The 26,301-nt window shown below is 31.1% G+C and overlaps 1 protein-coding gene and 1 long non-coding RNA gene across 2 annotated transcripts; both read right to left on the bottom strand.

The window, feature by feature from the left end:
* Positions 1-175: 175 nt before the first annotated feature.
* Positions 176-25,990, bottom strand: LOC147073690 (fibroblast growth factor receptor 1-like). The gene is made up of 6 exons (XM_085944673.1): positions 25,967-25,990; positions 24,660-24,822; positions 21,076-21,229; positions 11,725-11,901; positions 9,562-9,776; positions 176-453 (listed from the first exon to the last, which is right to left on the bottom strand). Exons 1-6 carry the CDS (start codon positions 25,988-25,990, stop codon positions 176-178), a joined length of 1,011 nt encoding a protein of 336 aa, XP_085800799.1.
* LOC147073691 (uncharacterized) lies at positions 12,013-21,030 on the bottom strand. The gene is made up of 3 exons (XR_015070339.1): positions 21,001-21,030; positions 16,188-16,261; positions 12,013-12,058 (listed from the first exon to the last, which is right to left on the bottom strand). It is a non-coding gene; the product is annotated as an uncharacterized LOC147073691 (long non-coding RNA).
* Positions 25,991-26,301: the final 311 nt, after the last annotated feature.

Below are 26,301 nucleotides of genomic sequence, written 5' to 3'. Positions count from 1 at the left end.
ATATGTAGCTACCACACGTATGGTTGTAGATGTAGCTCATAGATACAAACCGTCATGGTATTATAGATATGTGTGGTATTCTCGTTTGCTAGCTTCCTTCACTCATTAAATAAGGTTTTGGCGAAAGGATTAATCCAGTCCCCCCGATTGATTCTCATGAGAATATTGCATTTTTTTAAATAACCTCATTTTCATATTCGTTGTCTTCTATAGGAAGAAATGTGAATTCTGTCAAGCTCGAAATGTCGATATATGTTTTGGTTTTCGTTTCGTCTTTTTCCAGCAGTCTGACAAGATCACAAAAAGTTGGTCTCAAATCAGGATTTTCAAACCAACATCTTCTCATTGTTTGATATATTTCATCTGAAATAGTCTTCGGCTGGTCAAGACGCTTTCCACTTGATAAATATTGAGGGATCTGGTGATCTTGTACTCCAGGATATGGAAATGCTCCTGTAAATAAAAAATAAGAGTCTTAACAATACAAATATTAAAATCCTATTTAAAGGTACACAATGATAGTAGCTTGTAAATATAAATTAATAGAAGGATAAGATTGTGCTCGGTGACAATAGTAGGTCAAAAGCAAAATGGCTTCTCTCCATCACATAGACATTGAGAGAATATGTGCATATAATGACATAATTTTGTCGAGTTTTTAGATGTATATTAAATTATTTATTTATTTAAGAAAACAAAACATTGTGGATAAAACAAATCTTCACAACACGAGATTTACAAATCTACAAAAAATATTACCTTCACAATATAGAAGAAGATATTATATATTATAAGTAATAAAAAAAAAACTACTAAAAGTACTATTTTATACAAAAAAAAAATATTTTGAAAACAAAAAAACATACAATTAATTATTCATACAGAAAAATAAAATTTCGAATACAAAATACATAGCATGTCACTGAAACTGTCTAAGTCTTTGGGGAGCGCAGTGACTAGTCTTACAATGATAATAAAATAGTGTAATGAGCTACTTTGGCTATTGTTTATAATATTAAAAATAAAAGTTAATTGGGCTCATTTAAACCTTTCAAAGGATGATTGTTGTGAATTTTAAAAATGGAGAGAACCCCTTCTGCTTCTTACCTACTGATTTTCGCTTCGACTAAACGAAGATGCTTCATTAAATCGACAATTAAAATTTATTTCCAAAAACACATATACCGCGGTGAAACCTAATGCATGACCAAAACTACATAGAAAAGGTGCTGGGCTCATTTACGCGGAGCGTGCTGTACGGTGTCTTCGGACCCATCAACAATAATATATTTTCATAGTATAGAAGGAGATACACAAACGAGATGTAGGTATGTTTTGCACAGGAGCTCACGTACCATATCGACTGTGGAATAATGATTTTTGGCCAAAGTCTAAATATAAAATAGACACAAACTTGAAGTGCATGATAATTAATAATTAGGTGTTTTTTTTTCCCAATCTATAATTAAATAATGAAGTTATTAAAGAAAAACTAATAAAAATGAGGGTTAAGTCATTTTACCTTACAACTTTTCTTTTCAAACCTTTCAAACGTCCTTCTTTTTTAAAAAATAAAAGCTAAAATTTGATAATAATTTGGCATTTTGCAGCTTACATCCTTTAGACAGAACGTGTATTTAGTTGTGTGCAATGCTATTATTCAATAAAACCTATTTTGCAAAAACTGAGGGTTAAATCCTTTTGCCTTTCCATAGTCGATATAGTCCAGCGATGGCAAACCTATGCTTATATGCTAAAATACAAAAAAAAATATGTGTAATAATAGGTGGCGTTCCAATGGTATCGGGAAAATTTCTGTACCGACCGGAAATAAGTAGGTAAGTCTTGTTTTCAGATTATCATAAGTCATAAGTTCTAAATTAAATAAGTTATTAATTATTTAACAAAATAGTTAAAATAATACGACTAAATCATAAAACTGTATCGTTATAGTTTGTTTGTATAATTAAATAAACAATTTTTTGTATAATTAAATATAAAATAACAAAGCTTAAATATTTTCACTGAAAAGCTCTTTCTTGTGTAGTTTTTTACTTTTTCACGGTTGGTACTGATTTATAAATGGATACATTTACAGTAGGGATATGTAAAAAAAATATTATATATTAAAATTTACAAAAATATAGTTTTTATAACGCCTCTCTTCTATATAAAATGATACTAAATTAGACGTTATCTAAATCTACTAGGTACCATTGAGTTCCGCATATATCCCCATTACTACTTATAGCTTCTCGCGACTTCAGCTGCGGTCATTCTTTGGGTCACTCTTTATCGCCGGCTAGACGCTCATGCTTTACGACAAGTTTACCTGCGGAAACCGGTGTCTACCGGGAGCCCCGTGTATATGGACGGGAAAACGGAAGCGCGCCTAGTCTATACCGCGCAGGGAAGTCGCTGCCGTCTAGCTATGAATACCTGGCCTGCAGTTATAACAGCTACGGATGCTCACGTACAAAGTGACCTACCGCATTCACAAGTGGTTATCAAAAACGCGTAGCGATACGGTCATAATTGTTAGGATTGTTAGTGTCCGTTTATGTCATCCGCACTCTCTTATTTCTTGCCATAATAATAAAATGAACAATGAATGTCTAAGATGCCAACACAGGCCTCGCGTGTCGTAGAATGCCGAGATGAGAGAGGTTAATACGTTGAGAAGACTATTCGAGAGTCAAATCAAGAAGTCGGAAGAATAAGAAAATGTAATATTCTATTTACCTAAACATTTTGTATTTTTTCGGACCTGCGCATCTATTCTGTACACAAGGCTGCTATTGGCTGCTATCGAGGGTAATTTATCTTATTTATGTATTGAGTACCTATTATACCTAATTGTTACAATAAGTTAGCCGTCTAAGCTGTCTATCTCGCTCTAAAGTTAACACAGCCAAGAGAGGTGCTGTTAAAACGTAGCACTTTTTGATAGTTCAGACGGTTAACTTATTGTAACAATTAACCGCCTCAATACATAAATATGATAAAACTACCCTCAATAGCCACCAATAAGAGCCTTGTGTATAGAATAGATGTGCTGGGGGTTGGTCCTTATTCGATACCCCCTCCTCCTTACAAATGATGCCATATGTTAAAGAAGAAGTGAACTTCACACTCTTCAATTATTAATCATTGTTTGTCTTTCGATATCGTGTATATTATTTTGTATAGACTAGATTAGATATTCACAACTATGTATTAAATTTAATATGAACACTTTACATGTATAAATGAAGTTTACGCTATCGCATTTAACTTTTCAAACAAAGTTGTATTTGAATCGTTTATGTGAGTACATTGACTGTACTTGTATACCACGATATACATTTCTCGAGGCGATTTAGTACAACGAAAGTTTTTACAAAATGTTCTGGGAAATCGTAATTTTCACTCGAATTACGTATTATTATTCTATTTCACTCTAACTCTGTTTATTCAACTCGTTTCTAAGATATTATAATATGAATATGACTTTTTAAAATTAATTTCATGTGTTTCAGTTTGGTATATCATCAGTTCAAATCAAATTTATTTATTTTACATATAATGAACATAACAAATTACAAATTCAAAGCGTTCACGACATGACATAAAATAAGTTTTAACATTTTTTTAAATAAAAATACAGAGAGGTGTGACCTAATAATACAATAAGTAATAAAATAAGAAACAAAATAAGAAAAGAAATAAAATAAAGCAACAAAAATAAAAGTAGATGGAAGCACACAGGGTGAACTATCGATAGACTCTATCTTAAAAACTTATAAAACAACATCCACCTAAATTCACCCTCACGTAAGTGGAATATATCAATATCCGAAGCGATTTCATTAAACATGGTTATTGCCCTCCCAATTGGCATCACTAATGGCAAGTTAGTTCTGCACCTTGGAAGAACAAATTACTTCTATTACTTCTTCTACTAAACTAGTTATATTACTATTACTTCTATTACTAAAAATACACTACTGTCATTAGGCTTGTTGTAGTGTTAAAAATAAAAAAGGAAAAAAATCATAAACTAAATCTGGCTTCGAAATTTCTTATTACTTAATCAATAATTCCGTTATACATAATAATATTATTGTAATATTCTAACTAGGAAACATATCTATATATTTAACTATTTTTTTAATTCAATGAATAATTCACAAGATTTAAGAATGTAAGTCACCCAGAAGGAATCGAGCCTTAAGCGCTTCAGAGAGTATTAAGACTCATTAGTTAAAATTTGTCGCAATTAAGTAAGACGCCTATAGCATAGTGGTATATAGAGAGATGCAGTTCAATTCTGCTGGTGTCTTACTTTTTTCAAAAAGAAAAAAGATTTTTTCTATTGGTTATAATAATTAGGCTTAGGATTTTCAGGTGCTAAAAAATGAATAATAGGTACCTAAAATATGTAGATATAATCGGAAAATATGTTATTAAAATGTCATAATTATGTGCTAAAATAAGTAAAAAATAGGTGCTAAAATTTAAGTATTACAATAAATTATATATTATTATATTTAAACAGTTTAATTTATTAACAAACAGAAAACGCTGTATTACAATAAATAATAAAATAATGCATCAAATTTTCGAAAGTGAATCTTTGACGATTTGATCCTAACCAATTTTTATACATGGAAAAACTTCTTTCCATTTCTACAGATGTTATTATTGCGTATGTAAATGAAACTAATTCTGAAGTAGAAAAAATTGAAACATCTGAGGCATCTGATAGATTTTCCAAAACAGCTTTAATAACTCAGCACCGTTTGAAGTCCAGTATTTTTATTTAAAACACTATTTAATTTTGTACTTATTTTTATTCCAATTGGTCGAGGAACATTTTCTTATTTTAGCGGCAGTATTGTTTACAATATTAACTTGCTCCACTAGTGACTATGTCGATGATTCTAACATTTCAATTGTGTTAACTAGTGTTATATGTTAATTAATTTTGTGTTTATATGAAAATATGTGCTTAAACCTAAAATATGTAAAAATATGTAATTATCTAAAACTATTTAAAAATAGGTGCTAACAAATAAGGTTTAAATGTTTCAAAATTGTCTGAAACAGATAGATATTTTTGATAGTTTGTTGTAGGGCCACACTATTTAAATACCTAAGAATCCTAAGCCTACTTATAATACATTTTCTCAGAAGTGTTTTCAAAATGATGTGTGTTCAATACTTATATAAAATGAAGATCAAAACGATGATCAAAACAGATACAGTTCAGAATTCTGATTACAGTCTAGCTTTGTTTACATGAAAATGGTGTTAGATACATAATAATATTGATAAACTTTTCTAAATAGCCATTCTGAGTGCGTCATGGCTGTCTAGTGAAAATGGTTGTAAAATGAAATTATTAAGCAAATGGTTTCGGCAAACAATTTTTCAAAATGCTACTCGTCCAATAAAAATATAACACAAAGAAAGAAAGATTGTGTACGGAAGTTTTCGAAAGAAAAACGAGACAACCTTTTGGGATTCACTACAGGCTTACTGGAAATTGTGTTTGTTTTAAATATATTTAAAAACAATAATTTTCTCAATATTTCTTCTACACTATTGTTATCAAGTACTAACCTAAAACTAATTGTTAAGCTCTATTAGACTAAAATTATCAACCTAACCTCATTTTACTCAATTATTCATAGTATTTTTGTGTGAATAAGATTTTATTTATGAACAAAGTGAAATTATAAAATAGTATACAGTGTGTATTTATATATAAATAAATTTATTTAAAAAAAAAAATATTGAGTATAAAACAAACTATTACTTTAAGACGTTTACAAAATAATATTTAGAATAAAAAGAACAGGTAAATCAAATTAGTAAAGAGAGAAAAAGAATTTAATAGCAAGAAAAAATACAAATTAACTATAAAATATAATTTTAAAAACAAAATAGGAACATAGTGTATCACTAAAATCATGTCTACGTCTCTAGGGCGTGCATTAACCAGCCGCAAAGCCCTCGCTAATTGGTGCCTGATAAGCCTAATACGAGGAAACAGTTTTCTTCCACAATAAGTCAAAGCTGCGACCACGCATATAATTGATTTGAATTTTCCAGAATATCAGGATTGAAAACTATACAACGTGAGAGCAGGGAATAACCTAAAGGGCTTAAAGAGAATGAAAGGCAAGCATGCTTTGAAGAAAGATACTCGGAAAATATTCGTTTGAGAAATTATCAAAAGGAAAATATGTATAGATATATATTAAAATAAAAATGTCTAAGAAATTTCTTCTGAATACACTCTAAAATAAGCTAATATGATTAAAATGTTAATTTTATTTATAATTAATAGTAAAAAATATTCAACTAAATCAATGTAATGTTTTGGAGTAGATATAATTAAAAATATTGTAATATATTTTGTAGCACATGTTGTGTGTTAATTATTGTCCCATATAAGTAAACTTGCTATCTATGAAACGAAAATGTAGTTAATTTATATTTTTGAAAGATATATAGTTAGATAATATTATAACAAATAAATGTAGACATATCAATCCAACATTCACGACGAAATTCTACCTACATTCAATTCCGGAGTTTGCTTAAATATCTAGGTACACCTTTCGCAAAAAACAAATTTATTTTTGATCTTAAGTTATGGGCATTTATTTAATAAAAAAGTGAAAAATGTAGCCAACGTAGCAAGCATAATAATGTGTATCTTAATTTTCGTTTGAAAATTTGGAACGATCTTTAGCGAGTAGTCCCTAATAGATGGCAAACAAAATATACATAATGGTAAATATCACTTTAATCGAGTGGATATAGTGGTCAGTGCATATGCGCGCGAATCACTTGGGGCGTATTTTCGAATCCTGCTGGCTGTCGTATTTTATTCAAAAAGATTTTTAGTGGTTGTATATTTCTTAGAAGTTCTTTTAAATTATGTATGTTGAATAAAATATAGCATAAATAAAAAAAATCGTTCCTGTGGTTACTTGTTTATATCTACTGGGTTAACGAAATGTATAAGTTTATCTGTATTATACAATTTATACTTCCTGTAATTCCATGTAATTAATTTATAAGTAAATTAACAGTTTTCACAAAAGAATAATACTTATATAATAAAATATATTATATTATACGTATACTTCTTTAAATCCGTGTTTCCGTCGATCCCGATCAGTGTCAGATCGACGAGTATTTGTCAAAGACCAATATAGAGCTGGTCACTTTATTTTCGTTCAGTCTCTGTTTACAGACTGAGAGACTCTAAAGTAAACAACTCATTTTCTTGAATCGATTCCGTAAAGTAGACTTGTTTAAAAACGAGATGTATTTTCACTTTTAATTTTTAACCTTTCAACAACAAGTAAGAACAACAACAAAAAACATAATTTAAAAAAAAAACTCAAAAACATAAAAAAGCTGAACTGAGTGAGACTCGATCTCATGTCTTTCGCTTTCCGGATAAGCGCTTTTGCCTCTAAGCTATCGAATTGTTTCTTGCAACCACGTTTTAACTAAAGTACCAATTTTAAATTCCACCAATCTGGAAACAATCTGCTTTATGATCAATTAAGGTAAACGATATCACTAATTTAATCGTAACAGATGTCTGGCGTCAGCCAAATTTTCTTATTGTACTCATAAGGTTTAAGACAGATAGATTCTATATTATAAAAAACATACCTTTTAAATACGACGTTAGAAAAAAAAGTTCAAAAATAGTTCGACTGGGTGTGACTTTCACTTCGGTAGAATTTGAAGTACCTCAGTTAAAACGTTCTTATAAATGTAAAGTAGAATTCGCATGAGTCGTTCATAGATGAAATTCGATCGCTTAGAGGCGGAAGTACGCACTCAGTGAAAGACGTGAGCTCGAATCCCACTCGCTCCAATTTTTTTAAAAATATTTATGTTTAGAATTATATTTTGTTTATAATAAGGAATCTTATATTCTTAAACTTTATACTTGTTCAGTATTGTATTGCAGAAATAGTAAAAAATAAATAGAATTTGTGTAAATGTTTATTTTTTGTGATTCCGAAAATAGGGACAGTTTTTAATTAATCAAGTGGGTAAGTGTTTATAGTTACTTAAATAATAATTCGGCTTGTCGACGATATAATAAAATAATTTCATCCAAACCATTTTGCAAATTAACAAAATGAAAACCGTATGTTTTGGGTGGTGAGATAAATGCTAACAGAAATAATAATTTATTAATATTTAACATATTATATTCAACTCCGGAAGTTGGGATTACAACAGATGACAGTTGATTGACAGGCAACATTGAATCACGCTTACAGCACAAATAATAACATCGCTATTATAAGCTTTGTGTCAAAGTGGGTTGGTTATTTTTACATCACTGTACAACCTGGCTCTTTATTTTACTTTGTAAAGAATATTATGGTTTTAAACGAATTAATTGATAACATTTATTTCAATAAAGACTTTTGATTATACCCAATACTATTTGTTGAACATACATAACTTGAAAACACTTCAGATATATACCCACTAGAAAAAACACATTTGAAACGATGCTCGATGGGATTTGAACCCGTATATCCACTGGTATTACGCTTATATGCTTTAACCAATTAAGTTACGAGCCTCCTACCTATTTGCGATAATTTAAAATAGTAGGTTCTACATGAAATGCTTATAGAATTGCGTTATAATTGACTATCAGTTTTTGTGTTGATGTGTCTGATTATAAATGTCGATTTAAAATAGACACGGAAGGTCTCGTCGCAGCCAATCGAAAATGAGCCGATCATGTAACTCATCAGCGCCAAAAAAAATACCCTTATCCCTAAATTCATTGCAATACGAAAATAAAATTTTAATATTGTTATCTTTAATTTCTTTTATTTTGTTAACTGTCAATTCATGGTGGAACTGCATTGTATTGTTGTTTTTATTTAATAAAACAAAATTTCTTTGTAGTACATATTCCACTTTTAATCAATAGATTAGGACCGGTTTCCCTCTGAGAAATGTCCCTCTGAGGTGGACGAAATTATCAACAACGAATAATTACATTGTTGGCTTGATTGTTGTCTCGTAGTCAACCATGCTCATATTTCTATGAGTCTGCCCGATAATGATTCCAGCCTCTTGAGGGTTCCATGGATAATATATCCTTAGAGGATGAGACCTTTTGGCGTTGTTAATATGTTTGCGATTTACGTAATTGTTCATCAAAACAATATTTTTTTACCAGTCGTTCATTCGACAAACTTAAGTTACAGGGTTTACCTTTTCATTTTTTTTTTCTATATTTAATAACAAATTATGTAGGTAAGTATCTTGAATCTAGTGAATCTAAAATTATCTTAACCCATAGCTTACGGGCCGCACCAAATTGTGTTTTTGCTAATTACTTTTCAAATGCAAAGTAACACGTTAATTACAAAATTAATTAAAAGGGTCCGTAAGCATTGTGTTAAAATACTTCTTCCATATTTTTTCACTTTCGAGAATCGTACATTTTTACAACTATATTCAGATGGGCTCTTCATTAAAATTAATTTTTAAATGAACTTATATAATTCTTACCTAATGTTCCGATTTCCCATAGCAGGACTGCATACGCCCAAACATCGCTTTTGCTGGAATAAACTGACATCTCGATGGCTTCGATGGAGACCCATCTCAGAGGAACTTTTTTATGATGAGACGACAGAACATAGACTCCAGATCTTGATAGACCCAAGTCAGAAACCTTTAAATTCCCATCTCGATCAATCAAGACATTACGGGCGGCCAAATCCCTAAAAATATACATCACAAAACTTAAAAACAATTCATACACAATGATTTAAATCGAACCCATTTTTTTATTTATCCTAATGAAATAATTAATTTTATTCAAAAATAGAACGTATTGATAAATAATTTCTTATCCAATATGTTACATGGGTAAACAATGGAAGGCTTAAGAAAATATTAGGTACTGAAAATTCATATTCCTGAATAAAATGCTTTTAATATTATTTAGAGTGAAACTGATATCAACGACGATATTTTCTGACTAGAATATGCGCGATTCCTATTCTGTTTTAATCTCATATCGTCAAGGCTTAGTAAAAAGATATTTTCTCTCTCGGCATCAGATGCTGCAAATATTGTGGTCCAACTGAAAATCGGATAAACTTGAAAAGCCCTCGATTTTCAATCGACATATAGAGACACTCTCAGATAAAATGAGTTACTTAAGGGGGATGCTTATACTATCAGAGGCGAAAAGAGGCACCTAACGGAAAAATACGAAGCTTGCAATTTGAGATTTTTTTTGATAATTTACAATTTCAACTGTAGTAATTAAAAAATATGTATCTGAAAACACTAAAAAGATTTTTTATTTTTTTTTAAATTAAAAGATAAACTAGCAATTGTAAAAAAATGTAATAAAATGTGAATTCGTTGCAGGGTCAAATCTTATTATTACATTATATTTTATGGCCATATTTATTATTAAAATTTAGTTTATTAAGTTTTAGATTTTATGTGGTGTAGATTTTTGACTAATTCATCGTTTTAATATTTTTTTATATATATTTTAAAAAACATCGATTTTAAAAAATATATAAATGTGTATAACTTGAAATCCTTTTTATTTATATCAAATTTTATTTTGGGCATGGTCACAATATTGTAGCTCGAGTTGATATAAATAAAAAGGATTTCAAGTTATACACATTTATATTTTTATAAAAATCGATGTTCTTTAAAATATATATGTATAAAAAATATTAAAACGATGAATTAGTCAAAAATCTACACCATATAAAATCTAAAACTTAATAAACTAAATTTTAATGATAATTATGACCATAAAATACAATGCAATAATAAGATTTGACCCTGCAAAGAATTCTCATTTTATTACATTTTTTTACAATTGTAAGTTTATCTTTAAGTTTAAAAAAAAATAAAAAATCTTTTTAATGTTTTCGGATACATATTTATTAAATAATACAGTTGAAATTGTAAATTATCAAAAAAAAATCTCAAATTGCAAGCTTCGTATATTTCCGCTAGATTCTCTGCTGGCATGCGTCTCCCCCTTAAATATTAATCATAATTATTATTCTTCACGATTCATCAAATCATTTGAGTCCCAATGACTAGATGTCTCCATATCCTTCACCTTGTAAGTTACTTTCTCATTCTTGTCAATAAACCGAGTCACCATGAACGATTTATTCCTATTAACTCTTCACCTTAAAAGTCACTTTCTGACCATCGATCATTTACGGAGTCACCGTGAACGAAACTTCTCATTCTTGTGACTTTCCCAGCTCCTAGTCATAGCATCTATCTGACTCATTCGCTCTTTAAATCGTTCACAAAGAATGTCAGAAGAATAAATGACTTTTTAGTCGTGTGATACAATGAGTCAGTCATGATTCATTAACTGACAAGATGGTGTACAACTAACTTATAGACCTACAGACTTATGAAGAATCGATGGGGGAGCCACAGTCGAAAATTACCCAATAAGACTCGACACTGGACAGAATCTGACATTAGAATGACGTTTTCAATATGGCGTCCATATGGTGGTTGGTAGTTCCATTTTGACCGTTCTTCAGACAAGTTTGTAGGACTGTACTGGTAGCCTCAGACTCACTTGTTAGTCAGTCGTTCATGAATGAACAATATTCACCAACAATCATTCAAATTGAGAACGTATAATATTTTATTCATATTCCTCACCTATGTGTAATCTGCATTTTTTCCAAGTGCTCCATCCCCCGCGCAATCTGCAAGGCATACGTGTGAAGGACTTTCGGATCCAAGACCTGCCCCGCGGAAGGCGCATGACAATATTCATTTTGCTTGACAGGAGGAATATTATCGATGAAGGCAGAGCTGTTTCCGGAACAGTCCGTCCTGTCGGTCAAGGGATAGGTCATCTCCATGTCGTTTGTGAAAGAAGAGAGAGACGCTTGAGTCCCTGATGATACGGGTCCAAACATGTTGCCTACAACACTGCCGGAAATGTATTTTAGGGAGTTTCCGTAATCGCTTCCTAGGAATGTGTATTCAGCTAGAATGAAAAAATATAACACTGAACATACATAATTCTGAAAAAACTCATGAGAAGATAATATTATATGTGTCGCTACAATGTCATTGGTCGCTACATTTCAAAATCCATTATTATATTATATCATATATTAGTATTTTTGACTGTTTTGTGAATTGCTGAAGAACTACTGCTTTCAAACATTTCTGCATTATCAAAATGTGGAATTTATTAATTTTAAATATTCTATACTCGAAATAATATAAACTTTCACCCTTGTGACTGTGTATTTGAGAAAACAAAAAGCTGTTCTCCTATTCATCTATTATGGACTTGGCTGGTTTTGAAATCTAGCGACACATATAGCCTTTTTTCGAAAAAGATTTTTTCTATTGGCTATATCTTTTCATGAGTGTTTCCAGAATTGTGTATGTTCAATAATTAAAATGGTGCATTCTTAAATCTTGTGAATTATTCGATAAATAAAAGAAATAGTTAATTAAAACATAACACCATTAGAAATATACTCCGCAACAGGTGCGACAGGTGGGTGGTTATAGGTTAATTTAATTTGACAGGAGGTAATTAACTATTGAGCTCATAATGTAAACATCTAGCCAGTACTACATAATTCTGATCATACACCACCTATTATCTTACTGCACCTCATCGCTTCCACCACCGACCATTGCACATTCCCGGCTACGTATTCTATGGCCAGACACTTCGTGCTTTGGCTCTAATGATGAACACTTCACCCTCACAAGTGGTTATCATGTACGGTAAACATAATGGTCTTAATTATTAGACCCATAGAGTCCGTTCTCTCTACTGATAATAATGATAACATTTGTACGTAGAATACATTTATTAGCAGGACCTAACACAAATAATTGTAACGCGAAGGTAACAAACAAAAGTGTCACATTGTCTGTTAACACGTACCTACTTTACAAACGATATATTATTTATTTTTTGTACGGGTACAGAGACCCGATACCTTTACTCACAGAAAGTATAATTTTCGTGACCAATCCCGCCGCTTAGCCGTTCGGTTTTTTGACTAAGTCAATCGTGGCTACAAAAATAAGTATTTATAAAAGCTAGGACGCAAGCCAAAATATCTATAATACTACTATAATCCTTGGCCTCCTTCAAAAACTTTCTCCATCCTGGTTGATCCAGCGCCGATACTCTCCAATTACTTTGGCCGAACATTCTTCAATATCATGTGGCGCAGTCCAGCTATGTCAGTTTCGGCCATCCAGGTATTCTCATACCCTTAAGGGATGAGTACATAACCGAACTTGCGGGTAACTCTTCTGGCGTTCTATGCACGTCGTCTATTCAGCATAGTCTCTGCATTTTATGTACCACATGATTAGTTCGCTTCCATAACGCATGTAAACATTGACATTATATTTTGACATTCTCTCTCACTCTCAAATACATCCACAATTATTCTATCTTATTTGCTGAGTGCCCATCATTCTGACACATATGATAACATCGGCTGCCGGAGAGTTTATACAACACAAAAATATACCCCTCCAAACCAACCCGCCCCACAACACACTTGGTCTTAATCAGGCATATCACAAGGCCCTACGTTTGGATGTAAAACATTTTTTTATGCCTGGGAATATCTCAAGAGCAGATACCCAAAACTGAGGTCAGCACGTACTCACGACAGTATTTTTCGACTGACTTTACAGAGACTTTTTAATAAAACGTCAGAGAAGCACTGATAACTATCAAAATAAATGAGTCTAATTAACAAATATAATTTAAGTACAAAAAACAAAGCTAAAACATTACGGACATGCAAAACTATGTAAAAACGGTCAAACTATGTCAGCAATAAATTCGTATTTTTTTAAACGCAACAAAATTGGTCTCTGTGGCGATTCCCTTTCGGAGTTATATACAGAGTGGTTTTGTTTTTCCGTAAGTGTTTTTCAGAAGCTGTTGAAGACCAAAATATCATCTGTTGGTAAGTTTGATCCAGCGATTTATTTTATCTCATATGTTTTCACACAAATTTTCAACGACACTTTCAAAAACACTTCTGGATAATAAAAGAAAAACTGTTTACTATAATATGTATTGCTGACAATCTAGAAAATTCGTATTTTGAGAACATAGCATAATATTATTATGTTAGAATTATTTCCTATTTTCAACACAAGTCTGCTAAGACGGATATAATATGCGCACAGTAAAAAATAAACCCTCTTCTGTATAACAATGGAAATTGAGATAAGAACTGAATATTATATGTATATAAATATCATGTTATATTATATTATAGTAAACAACACTCCAATCGTGTCATGAATTCGAGACACGTGTCTGTAATCCGCTATTATTAAAAACCTATTAATACCATGCGCGGGTGAACCCTCACAAATTAGAACAATAGAAAGAGTGGATTTACATGATATGGGTATAATAGCGCGGAAAATCAACCTGTCTGATGTGGCCGATGTTTGTATGAAGAATCAAAAAACTCTAATATTATTGAAGGGGGGACATGCTCAGCGTACGTCAAAATGGAGCTTTTATGCTATTTTCAAAGCATGATCCTGTACATTCCTAAAACGTTGTAGATAATCAATTTACATAATTTTGAAGCCTTATTATCCTTTATATTTATTTTAAACATTTGATGACTGCATAAAGTATTTTTATTACATAAAATAGTGTTCTTTTAAACATCTCGCTCTAATGTTTTAGAATAGAGTCATATTTCAGTAAGTACGTCCATGTGAAGTGGTGTTAAGATATTTTATATTTATTAATTTTTAAAAGTATTTATACAACTATTAGTAAAATTTATCTCGACATTATTATAGTGAAATATTTACGATAAAAAATTATATTGATAATCTCTGTGATCCCAAATTTCAAAATCATCAAAAATGGGCAAGATTTATACATTTTTAGATAATTCTAAAGATACTGATTATAAGCTATATCTTCGACCATTCAAATGTGATAAACATTTTTTACGAATAATGTTTGCTTTATAATAATTATTGACCTAAGAATAAGGTAGTATTTTTTTAAATACGCAATTTTTATTGGCGTTCCCCAGTGGTTAATCTACAACATACGGCCGTAGCACATAAATTGATAAATGATAAATGAAGTATGGAGTAAGATCATGTTAACGCGCGTGTTTGAACATATACCTAACTGAAAAAAAATAATTTTAAAACAGTATAAATAGATTTATATCTATATAAATAGACTATCTACAACGTTTAAGGAATGTCCAGGATCATGCTTTAAAAATAGCATAAAACGTCAATTTTGACCTACGCGGCGCACGTCCTCCCTTAAGGGGGCAAGCAAAAGTATGCAATGTGATAGAAGTCACTAAACAGATGAAATGAAAATAATGAGGTGAGTGAATTGATTTCGCTATTCGCTTCTAATTGTCTACTAATATCGTGAAGTTACTGCCTAAAGTAGGCAAGTTTTGAAATTATGACATTATGGAGGAATTGCAATTTGAAGTTTGACATGCCTTCAACAGCTCATTTTTGAAGTTATACTTCTTTTGGGGCGTTTGGTAGAGAGTGAAATTGAGACGTTACGAAAGAAGCCCGACAGTGTGAAGTTAGCTGCAAATCAGTCAGCTGAGTACAAACGCAAGTTTGATAGTAGAATTGTTCCGTTGCCTAGGCAACGAATTTACTATTGTCGGCCATTTGCAATTCCTTACAAAAACAAAAGATTAAACGTCAGAGTGATAGTAAAGCTGTTGTTTTAAAAATAAAAACAACGAGAAATAATTATATAATTTAGTAATATAAGTAAAAGTGTATCGAAATAAACTAACGTCGGTTTAATAAGCGGCCCTTTTTCTTGAGTGAGTAATTTAACAAGATAATAATTAAGAGCTAGTCGAATAATCTAGGTTATCGCAAGTTTTGTTTTTGTTTTGTTACGCCAAAGAAGTATAACTTCTTACGCACGTACATAAGTGCGCGCACCGATATCGTCAAATTAACATTTATATGAAATCGAGGATACCACCTAGTGGACAATTGTAGTACCTAATGTAAACCATAAATAAAAATAAAAATATTATTGTTATTTAAATATGCGAAAAAAGGTAGATAAATAAATGATGTTCACTTACTTCCAGATTCAGAAGGCCTAACTGCTGGAGGTAATCTATTATTTTCGATCAAGCAAACAGTAGGTTCAGCATCCCTGTTGAAAAAAAAATAATTAGGATATTTTTACAGTATAATGTATATTATACCTATTCATTATTTTGAATATTTGAGGGGTCTAGAAACAAAAACGGTAGTTTCAATTTCTTCATTAACATGTCATTTTCTTTCATATACTTACTTAATGTTACACCCCCGTATGGTCCCTATTTGGGGACGTCTTTGTGTATCTGGAGAGGCCCGAATCGGTATCGAATCCAACAAATAGTAACGGCTGATTGCGAGAATAATTAAATAATGTTTAATATCTGTCTAATAAATATCTGACCGGCAACATTGTCAAAAAAAATACGAATGGCAACGTCGCATTTTGGCACGGTTCGCCAGTGTGACCGTTTGTTTTGGCGGCAGAAGCTTCTTTGACAGCACGCAGAAAACACTGTTCGCTCGCGCTACGCATATTTCGTGTACGCATATATTAGCAAAAGTGACAGTTTGTTTTCACTTTCAAAATGGAGGGAAATGATATTAAGTAAGTATAATTTCTGGAAAAAAGTATTTTTAATGTTATTTGTATACTAATAACATATAACATTTTATAATAGGTACCTATTTTTATTGAATTATACCTACTTAATTGACTTTTTGACATTTTTGAAAAATAGAAACTGCCGAGTTTGTTTCTAAATACCTCATTTGTAATGAGGACAGCGCTCGAAATGGAAAAGTTTACGAACCGGAGCGCTCGACAAATTTTCTGAAGATATTTACATAGTCATCAAATCGTATGTGTATTTTATAAAAATAAGTGTGTCAGATTTTCTATCCTATGGCCTATCTAGCTCAGATGGTCAACATATTTTTTCCACGAGACGGAGCGATAAATTTACAAATTTCACGAGCCGGAACGGCGCTCCGGTGCGTTCCGTTCCATTTCGAGCCCTGAATGAGGAATAATATGATAGTATTCATCTTCAGCTATAATGCTATTTCGTTTTACTAAAGAGATGCTAGGAAAAATATTTTGAAAAAAGTACGACGCTCAACGGGACCCGAACTCGTATTCACCGAATGTGCGCCAATGTGCTATTTGTGAATTATTCTTTGATTCGCACTACAAAAATATAAAAACTACAGATTCACCAGTATAAATTGTTCCCTAAGTGATGGCGCCACATGCTATCATTTTACATATCATTCAATATTTTTTATACTGGGATGAGCTTAGTTCTAAATTTAAACAACAGACGATTCATGATACTAGTATATTATTTCTTCGTAATAGGACGCACATAGCTTAGTCGGTAGAGCACATTCCAGTGAATCCAGTGAACGTGAGTTTGAATCACGCTGGGCATCGTATTTTAAAAAAAATGATTTTTTCTTGTAGATAATATGTCTCTGAAGAGTTTTTTAATTTATTTACAAGCATGTTCAATAATCTGATCGTTTCATTACAGAATTTCTTCAAACAAATGGCCGATTGTCTTAAATCTAGACATAAGTCTGATTTCATTCATTGTTTAATTGATTTTTATGGTCCGGGAGTCGCCTTCGGCATCTTCACACATTATGCACACTTACTAATAGCAAATGAACAAAAGTCAGAAAATATTGTTAATTACTATTCAATATTTATATTTTATACCACAATATATTAAAAAATCGTGAAAATACATTATTCACAAGCAAAATGTTTACCCATGCATTGGAAAATCTCATTAAGTATTAATAATGTTCAATATTTTCAACAACAATTTTGAAAATTTAAAATTATAACATCCCCAAAAAATAAAAAAAGCTTTCAACAACAAAAACTCGAAAAATTTCCAACTCGTTAATTTTTTAAATACCTGAGCAAATCGTTTGCTTAGGCATTTATTTAAATTAATATTTTTTTCTGCAATATAGCAATTAAAAATCTCAGTACTAATACATGAAAATGAATATATTATAACGATTGTTTTTCATTAGCAATACTCCATAATGGTTTATAAAATATTTTTAATTTTTTTTTTGGAAAATTCTGATATCTTTTAATTGTGTCGCTAGATTTCAAAATCAGCCAAGTCCACCTTTAGGTATTTTTGACTTTTTTTTGTGAATTGTTGAAGAACTACTACTTTTTGACATTTCTGCATTATCGAAATGTCTAACTTATTAAGGGGGGACATGCTCGTCGAAGGTCAAAATTGAGTTTTTATTGTATTTTCAAACCATGGTCCTGGACACTCCTTAAACGTTGTAGATAATCTATTTATGTAATTTTGAAGCCTTATTATCCTTTATAGTTATTTTAAACTTTTGATGACTGCATAAAGTATTTTTGTTACGTAAAATAGTATTCTTTTAAACCTCTCGCTCTAATGTTTTAGAATATAGTCATATTTCGGTACATAACTGTGCAGTGGTGTTAAGATTTTTTACGTTTATTAATTTTTAAACGCATTTATAAAACCATTAGTATAATTTATTACGAGATAATTTTTGTAAAATATTCACGATAAAAAATTATATTGATAATCTCTGTGATCCCAAATTTGACAAGAATTAGGCATTTTATTATTCAAAAAATCGGCAAGATTAACACATTTGAAGATGATTCTAAAGATACTTATTATAAGCTATGTCTTTGACCATTCAAGTGTGATAAACATCTTATGAATAATGATTGTTTTATAATAATTATTGACCTAAGAATAAGGTAGTGTTTTTTTGAAATACGCCATTTCTTTTGTCATTCCCCAGTGGTTAAGCTACAACATACGGCCGTAGCCATAAATTGACAAACTATAATTAAAGTAGGGAGTAAAATTATGTTAACGCGCGTGTTTGAACATGTACCTAACCGAATTTTTTTTTATTTTTTTTTAAACGGTACATGTTCAAACACGCGCGTTAATATTATTTTACTCCCTACTTTAATTATAGTTTGTCAATTTATGGCTACGGCCGTATGTTGTAGCTTAACCACTGGGGAATGACAAAAGAAATGGCGTATTTCAAAAAAACACTACCTTATTCTTAGGTCAATAATTATTATAAACCAATCAATATTCATAAGATGTTTATCACACTTGAATGGTCAAAGACATAGCTTATAATATGTATCTTTAAAATCATCTTCAAATGTGTTAATCTTGCCGATTTTTTGAATAATAAAATGCATAATTCTTGTCAAATTTGGGATCACAGAGATTATCAATATAATTTTTTTATCGTGAATATTTTACAAAAATTATCTCGTAATAAATTATACTAATGGTTTCATAAATACGTTTAAAAATTAATAAACGTAAAAAATCTTAACACCACTGCACAGTTATGTACCGAAATATGACTATATTCTAAAACATTAGAGCGAGAGGTTTAAAAGAATACTATTTTATGTAACAAAAATACTTTATGCAGTCATCAAATGTTTAAAATAACTATAAAGGATAATAAGGCTTCAAAATTATATAAATAGATTATCTACAACGTTTAAGGAGTGTCCAGGATCATGGTTTGAAAATACAATAAAAACTCAATTTTGACCTACGACGAGCACGTGGGCCGTTAATTTAAAATATTCTATAATCAAAATAATATAAAATTTCACCCTTGTGACTATGTACTTGAGAAAACAAAAAGCTGTTTTTTTCCTATTCATTCATTATGGACTTGGCTGATTTTGAAATCTAGCAACACAATTAATCCTGGAATTCCCTGTTAGGAACTGTAGATCTTATCCGGGTATGTAATCCTTCCTAAATAATACCAACCTAATTATTATCATAGTCATTATAGCCCCTTTACACATGCTTAGATTCACTGCGGGTAATACGTATTTTCGCGATAGTTTAAATAAAAGCAAATATAAAAACTTATTGTCGTATAAACTTGCAACACACCATCATGCATAGATCAAAAAAGTTAGTGACGTTATAACTTTACACGCGCAGCGAATTTTGACGTTTTTACCGCCATTCAATTAAAAATTGTCGCCATTTTTTTTATCAACTATCATCCCATTAACTATTCAACAGTTGTTGGGGAGTTTCTTTGATATTTTCACAATCTTTCAAACAATACTATAACTAACGCATCCCGCTTGCGTTTGAAAACGAAGATTGGCGAGACAATCATAATTCTGTGTGTAAACAATAATTATTGTCGCGACGGCTTTTGCACGCTATTTCCGGCAGTAAACCTGTGTATGTGTACAGGCAGTATGAAGATTCAATTTAGACATTGAAATTTCGAAAGAAATTTTAAATTTGCATTCTCGATGATACAATCCAATATTTTGTATTTAAAACGTCGTTTTTAGATATTATATTTTTAGATTTAAAAAAAATCAGCTTTTATTCCACCATTTAAGAGTCAAGACACACGGAAACGCAGACAGCATTGCGTCAACGCAGGTATTACTTGATTACAAATGTATAAAATTTGAATCAAGCAAGATGAATATATTGATTCAAATAGGATACATTTGGAATCAAGTATAACATACTTTGACGCAACGCCGTCTGCGTTACCGTTTGTTTTGGTCCTGAGTTATTTTTCTACTTTGTTTTTTATTCACTTTCATTATAGTATGTAGGATATAATACATGCCATCAATATAATATTATCACGCATATGTTTCTATAATTATTACTAATTGCTGAGATATCAACGTAAAGTTTAGTCCATATATTATGACGTCAATTTATAAAAAGGATAAATATATAACATACTGTGATAATTTTTTATTCAATACGACAGAAAATAATATAACATAATACTCACTCTGTTTTAGGTAATCCTAAGTAACTATTTCTAAACGATTTGAATAAATCTCTAAGCATTCTCAGGTGTTTCAACAGATCTCCACGTGGCGCATACTCCAGTAGTGCATAGTAAGGCTTCTCTGTGGTACAGCATCCTACCAATTCCACGACGTTTGGGTGGGATCCGACGACCTTCAGCATTGCTATCTCGCTGAGGAACTCGCTAGTTTCATCTTCAGAAGGACGATCTTGAAAGAATATGAAATTAGGTAAATAAGATTATTGGTAGGTACTTAATGTTCAATAAAACTTGAAATAAATTGTGTATTACCATGGGATGTTTGTGGGATTTTACGTATAGGTACGAATGAGAAGAAATAGAAGGAATGATAATATTTTTGTTTTCCACGATAAATGAATGTTAACCACTTTTTAAACCTATTATTTTCATAATGACTCTCACATCCTAAAGCAGGCCCCAGGCCAGGATCTATGACGGCACCCTTACCAATTGTTAAGGTTAAGGGCGGTGTGCTTTTCTAGAGTAATGCTCCCCGAATGGTTTCCGCGAAAGGGTTAATGGCATTCCGTATAATTTTAGCGATCTTTAAATAAATCCAGTTGGTTTATTGAGTAGTCGACACTCAGCATCATATTATTATGAAGTACTAATATAAGTCATATTGGATAAATAGCCATTGATTGAATCCATGAATCAATAAGTAGGTACGATATCGTAATATACTACATCGAAAGTGCGATATATTGTTAATGCGAAGTCGTGATTTTATGGTTGCTCCGATGGACGGAGGAGCGAGTTTTATTTTCTGCGTAAACAGTCGGTACAATATTATGTTACAATACCTACTTACGATACTGTTCCGAGGTCCGAATCTCGGTAGAATGAGATGCTGTGCGGAGCGATACTAACATACCGGGAAGTTATAACCGAGTGACATGTCCAATCAATTATTATCCGCTATTTATTGACCGACGCATTATTGAATAATGTGTTGGAATGACTATTCAATAAATAGCGGATCAGCTGTTTTATTGAGTGTGCGCTAATTGAACATTTTGCTGAGTATCATTGAAATGAATATTAAGAAATAATATTAAAATTATTGGTCAGTTATTTCGTTGAGTTTACGATAATTGGATACTGGCTGATTCTACGTGAAAAAGAATATTATAATAATATTATAATTGAGATCTGCGTCATACGGATCCGTTGACAGCCAGGCATATTGTATTTACACCATTTTTATAAATAAAAAACTTCAAATACACGTCGACTACCATTACCTATTGGGTGATTATAGAATTTATCAAAAATACTACAGTAAAAAATAGTGAAGTCAATATCATAGTGATAAAAAATTATTTACATATAGCTTGAGCTTTTAATTAATCATGGGGGCGTACATATTATTATTACCGTGAATTTAATGATATTTTTTATACGTAAAACCAAACTAGTAGGGTTGCATAAAGAGTTTTCCTGGAAAATTTAATGCGCGTACAAAAATTTTACTTGAACTTGAAAACACCCTAGACATAGTATACCTACCAGAAAAAAATCTCTTTCGAAAAAAATACGACACCTGACGCGATTTGAACCTATAAAGTAATTCGTGACGTCGGATAGTAATTAAGGCATTTAATTAATACCTCTATTTAATATACAAAAACCGCTTTCCAAAATTATAACGCATTTGGTAACTATTTCATGTAAGAACTATCGAAAGAGAGAAAATGATCGTAATTAAGTAGGAAGGCCGTAGTTTAATTGAATTTAACACATTGGCGAGATACCAGTGGTTCAAATCCCGCCGTGTGTCAAATTTTGTTCCTGGTAGGTACGAGTATATAAATCTGAGGTGTTTTCAAGTTATGTATGTTCAATACATAGAATGTAATATTCTCAAATCTTGTGAATTATTTGTTAAATAAATGAAATGGTTTCTTCAAAATACGTTTGAAGAAAATTAATAATCAATATAACTTAATGACGACTATATTGAGGCCCTAGAACTGAACTGTGAATTAAAATGATAGTGCTAGTTATTGATTATCTTCGAATAATAAATGAAAATTTCGATTGCATATTAATTAGTTCAAATTGTTTACCATTTATTTAAATATGCACTAATCATCAATTTCTACAATCAACATTCAAAGTATGAGCAATAACTTTACTAACACTACCAGATGTCACGGTCTAACTATTATAGTGAACTTGGTTATAACCATAGAGGTATTAAATATAAAGAAAGGCAAGGAATCGGCTTTCTCATACAACTGAATGAAGCAGGCTAACAATAGGCGACAACTTACGAGAAATAGCGACGTATTACATTATTACGTAATCATATGATAAAATTTTAATGTAGAAATCTTGCCGCAAATTGATTACCAGCCTCCCTCACCATACTTTTTCCCCATACTTGCCTGCTTCACCATACTTTTATATAACCTGCCGTCCTTAGGTTATAACTATACAATAATAGCGTATTGACCAATCTGTAAAATTGTTAGGAATATGTCCATTATAATTTAGAATACGTCGAGTTTTCAGACAATTAAATGATTTTAAAGAAGGAGATTTGTTTTTATTTTATCCTGTATTGAATAAGGTTTGAACAAATAAATAACTAGTAAAAAATCCGAAATTAAATATATCACATTATGTCAATTGTTTTGTTTAAATGAAATTTTTTCTGTATATTCATAAATAGTAGTTATATACATCAGTGGTGAAGGATGCAGGTAAGCTGTTATGATCTTACATAAATAGTGCACACATAACTTTATCAGTCTCACCTATTTGTTTTCATTGAATTAATACTACAATTTACGGTACTGTTCGGTTAAAGCGGATACAGCGGAAAACGCATTTTGAAAATAGCCGATAAACTGGATTATTTGTTAGGTTAACCTAACCAAACCTAACCTAACCCAACCTAACCTAACCTAAACTAACCCAAACTAACAAATAATCCAGTTTATCGGCTATTTTCAAAATGCGTTTTCCGCTGTATCCGCTTTAACCGAACAGTACCCAATTTACATATGGTGTTGGTCAGTTTTTAAAATTCGATTAAACCCTGCGAAACCAAGCCATAATAGATAATAGTCAAAAAATACTCGTCTATGTATCATTAAATCACACATAATTTGGATGTTTTATAGATAGAATAATATATTTAATATATCATGGTTTGTTCAGGGCTGGGCTTAATTAATTAAAAAAAACCAAGATCATGTGTAATATTATACATTCTTAATTCACCGAAAAGAAATAAGTATGAATAAAAAAGTGTGCACTATGTTGTCAGATCGCCAATAGCATACCAAAACTAGTATGGTTTGGTTTAGGCATGGTTTAATTGATTTTTAAAAACCAATAATAAATAGTAAATTGTAATCTTAGTTCAATAAAAACAAAAACGTATAACTGACAAAATTTAGTGTGCACTATTATAACAGATCTTAACAACCTATCTCCACCCTTCGTCACTGATATACATAATACTAATTATATTTTAGTTTTCTTTTTCCTTTTAAGTAAAAGCTTCTAACAGTACTTCCAAAAGTAATTTGTAAGAATTAACTGAAAAAATTAACTTATACTAAAGTTTTAAATCTGATATAATATTATTATGTAGTGTTTTTTACCTTTGAGTTTTTTCACTGCAACTACAGGATGTCCCTTAATATCAGTCTCTGCAATATAGACATACCCAAAAGCACCCTCCCCCACTTTCTCACCAAGTCGAACTCTTTCTTGGCTTATTTCCCAGCGGTCATTTTCGTTTATCTCCATTCGGTACTTGACATCCTGGAACATAAAAAAAATATTTTTAATTATAAAAATAATGCTTTTTAAAATATCTCAGTGCTTATGCCTACAAGATTATTGTTTACTTTCTCGTATCCTACAGAATTTATGTGTTTTCTCAAAGCCTGGGTGTTTGTGATTGTTCAAAATTACTAACCACCTTGCACGAAAAAACAAGGACATGGTTATTAATAATTCTAAAAAATGTCATCGGTCCCTGGTTCGAATCCTAGTTGAATACACGTATTGTTTTTCAAAGAGTGTTTTGAGTCAGAGTATGGATCTAAAAATATATATGATTGTATAATATGCACAAAATGCGTCTTGAACCTACAACCATAGCATTCCGCTTGTTCCAGATGCTGTGTTTTATGTCTGATAAATCATATTATAATATGTCTGAAATGACTAAATTATATTGCAATTTTGAATCGCTGAATTGATTTTTATGCATTGACAACGTCGGGATCGCTTCAAGTTTTAGCATTAAAGTTCTTGCACTTTCTAATAATCTAATGGTTTTTCATTCTGATAAAGGTATATTTAATAATAATTTTGCATTCTATAATCTTGTGAATTATTTATCTGAATAAAAAATAGGTTAATCAAAATAAGGAGTATCCATGCTCAGCCTAAGGAGCGGACATGGCCGAGGAAGAAAAAAATCGTATCCGAATCACATATGGTAATGTGAAGCAGCCAAAGTCTACAGGAAGTTATTTCGGTCCGAAAATGTCTCAAGAATAGCAAACCATGAGCTCAATGCAGAACCATACCTGGGAGAGTTAGTCTCTAAGATATGCGCCTATCTTCAAGAAGCCAATATCGGCAACTTAGATTAAATTGCCTTGAGTATCCAAACAAATAATACGTCTTATTGCAGATATTAAATGAAAGGAAAAAAGGCAGTTAGCTAAATTATCAACTCTGGATGGTATTTATTACTCAGTTAATCCAGATAATTCTGTTTCGTGGTCCAAGACTTGTTTATTTAACAGAACAACTAGCATTATCATTTAAAACAATAAGTGGTCATAATATATACATTTATTTTATCAACCATGGATTATTGTTTAAAAGGCTCATCATTTGATATTATGCCTAGAGTAAATAAAGGTCTTAATGCACTGTCTTGGTGATTTACCTTGTAGAATTTTAAGTGATCCATTATTTCATAGGGCAACATAAGAGTTTTTAATTCTGATCATGATTAACAACTATTTTGTATGCGATATTACAAGAAAATTGTATTAAATTATGCGTTTTTATCTACAGCTATACAACGAATCTAATATATAAAAATTAATATTTGTGTGTTTGTTTGTTCGTATTTAATGCGCAGCCATACCGTTCATCCGATTGCGATAAAACTTTGTAAACTTATTGCTTGCACTTGCGGGAAGAGTATAGGCTATACTAATATATAAAAATGAATGTCTGTCTGTCTGTATGTCTGTGTGTCTGTCCCTTATGCGTTCC

This window comes from Rhyacophila brunnea, unplaced genomic scaffold, assembly GCF_057557595.1.
Source record: "Rhyacophila brunnea isolate RB1 unplaced genomic scaffold, BYU_Rbru_1.0 scaffold_17, whole genome shotgun sequence".
NCBI lineage: Eukaryota > Metazoa > Arthropoda > Insecta > Trichoptera > Rhyacophilidae > Rhyacophila > Rhyacophila brunnea.
This window is presented reverse-complemented; position numbering and strand designations above follow the sequence as displayed.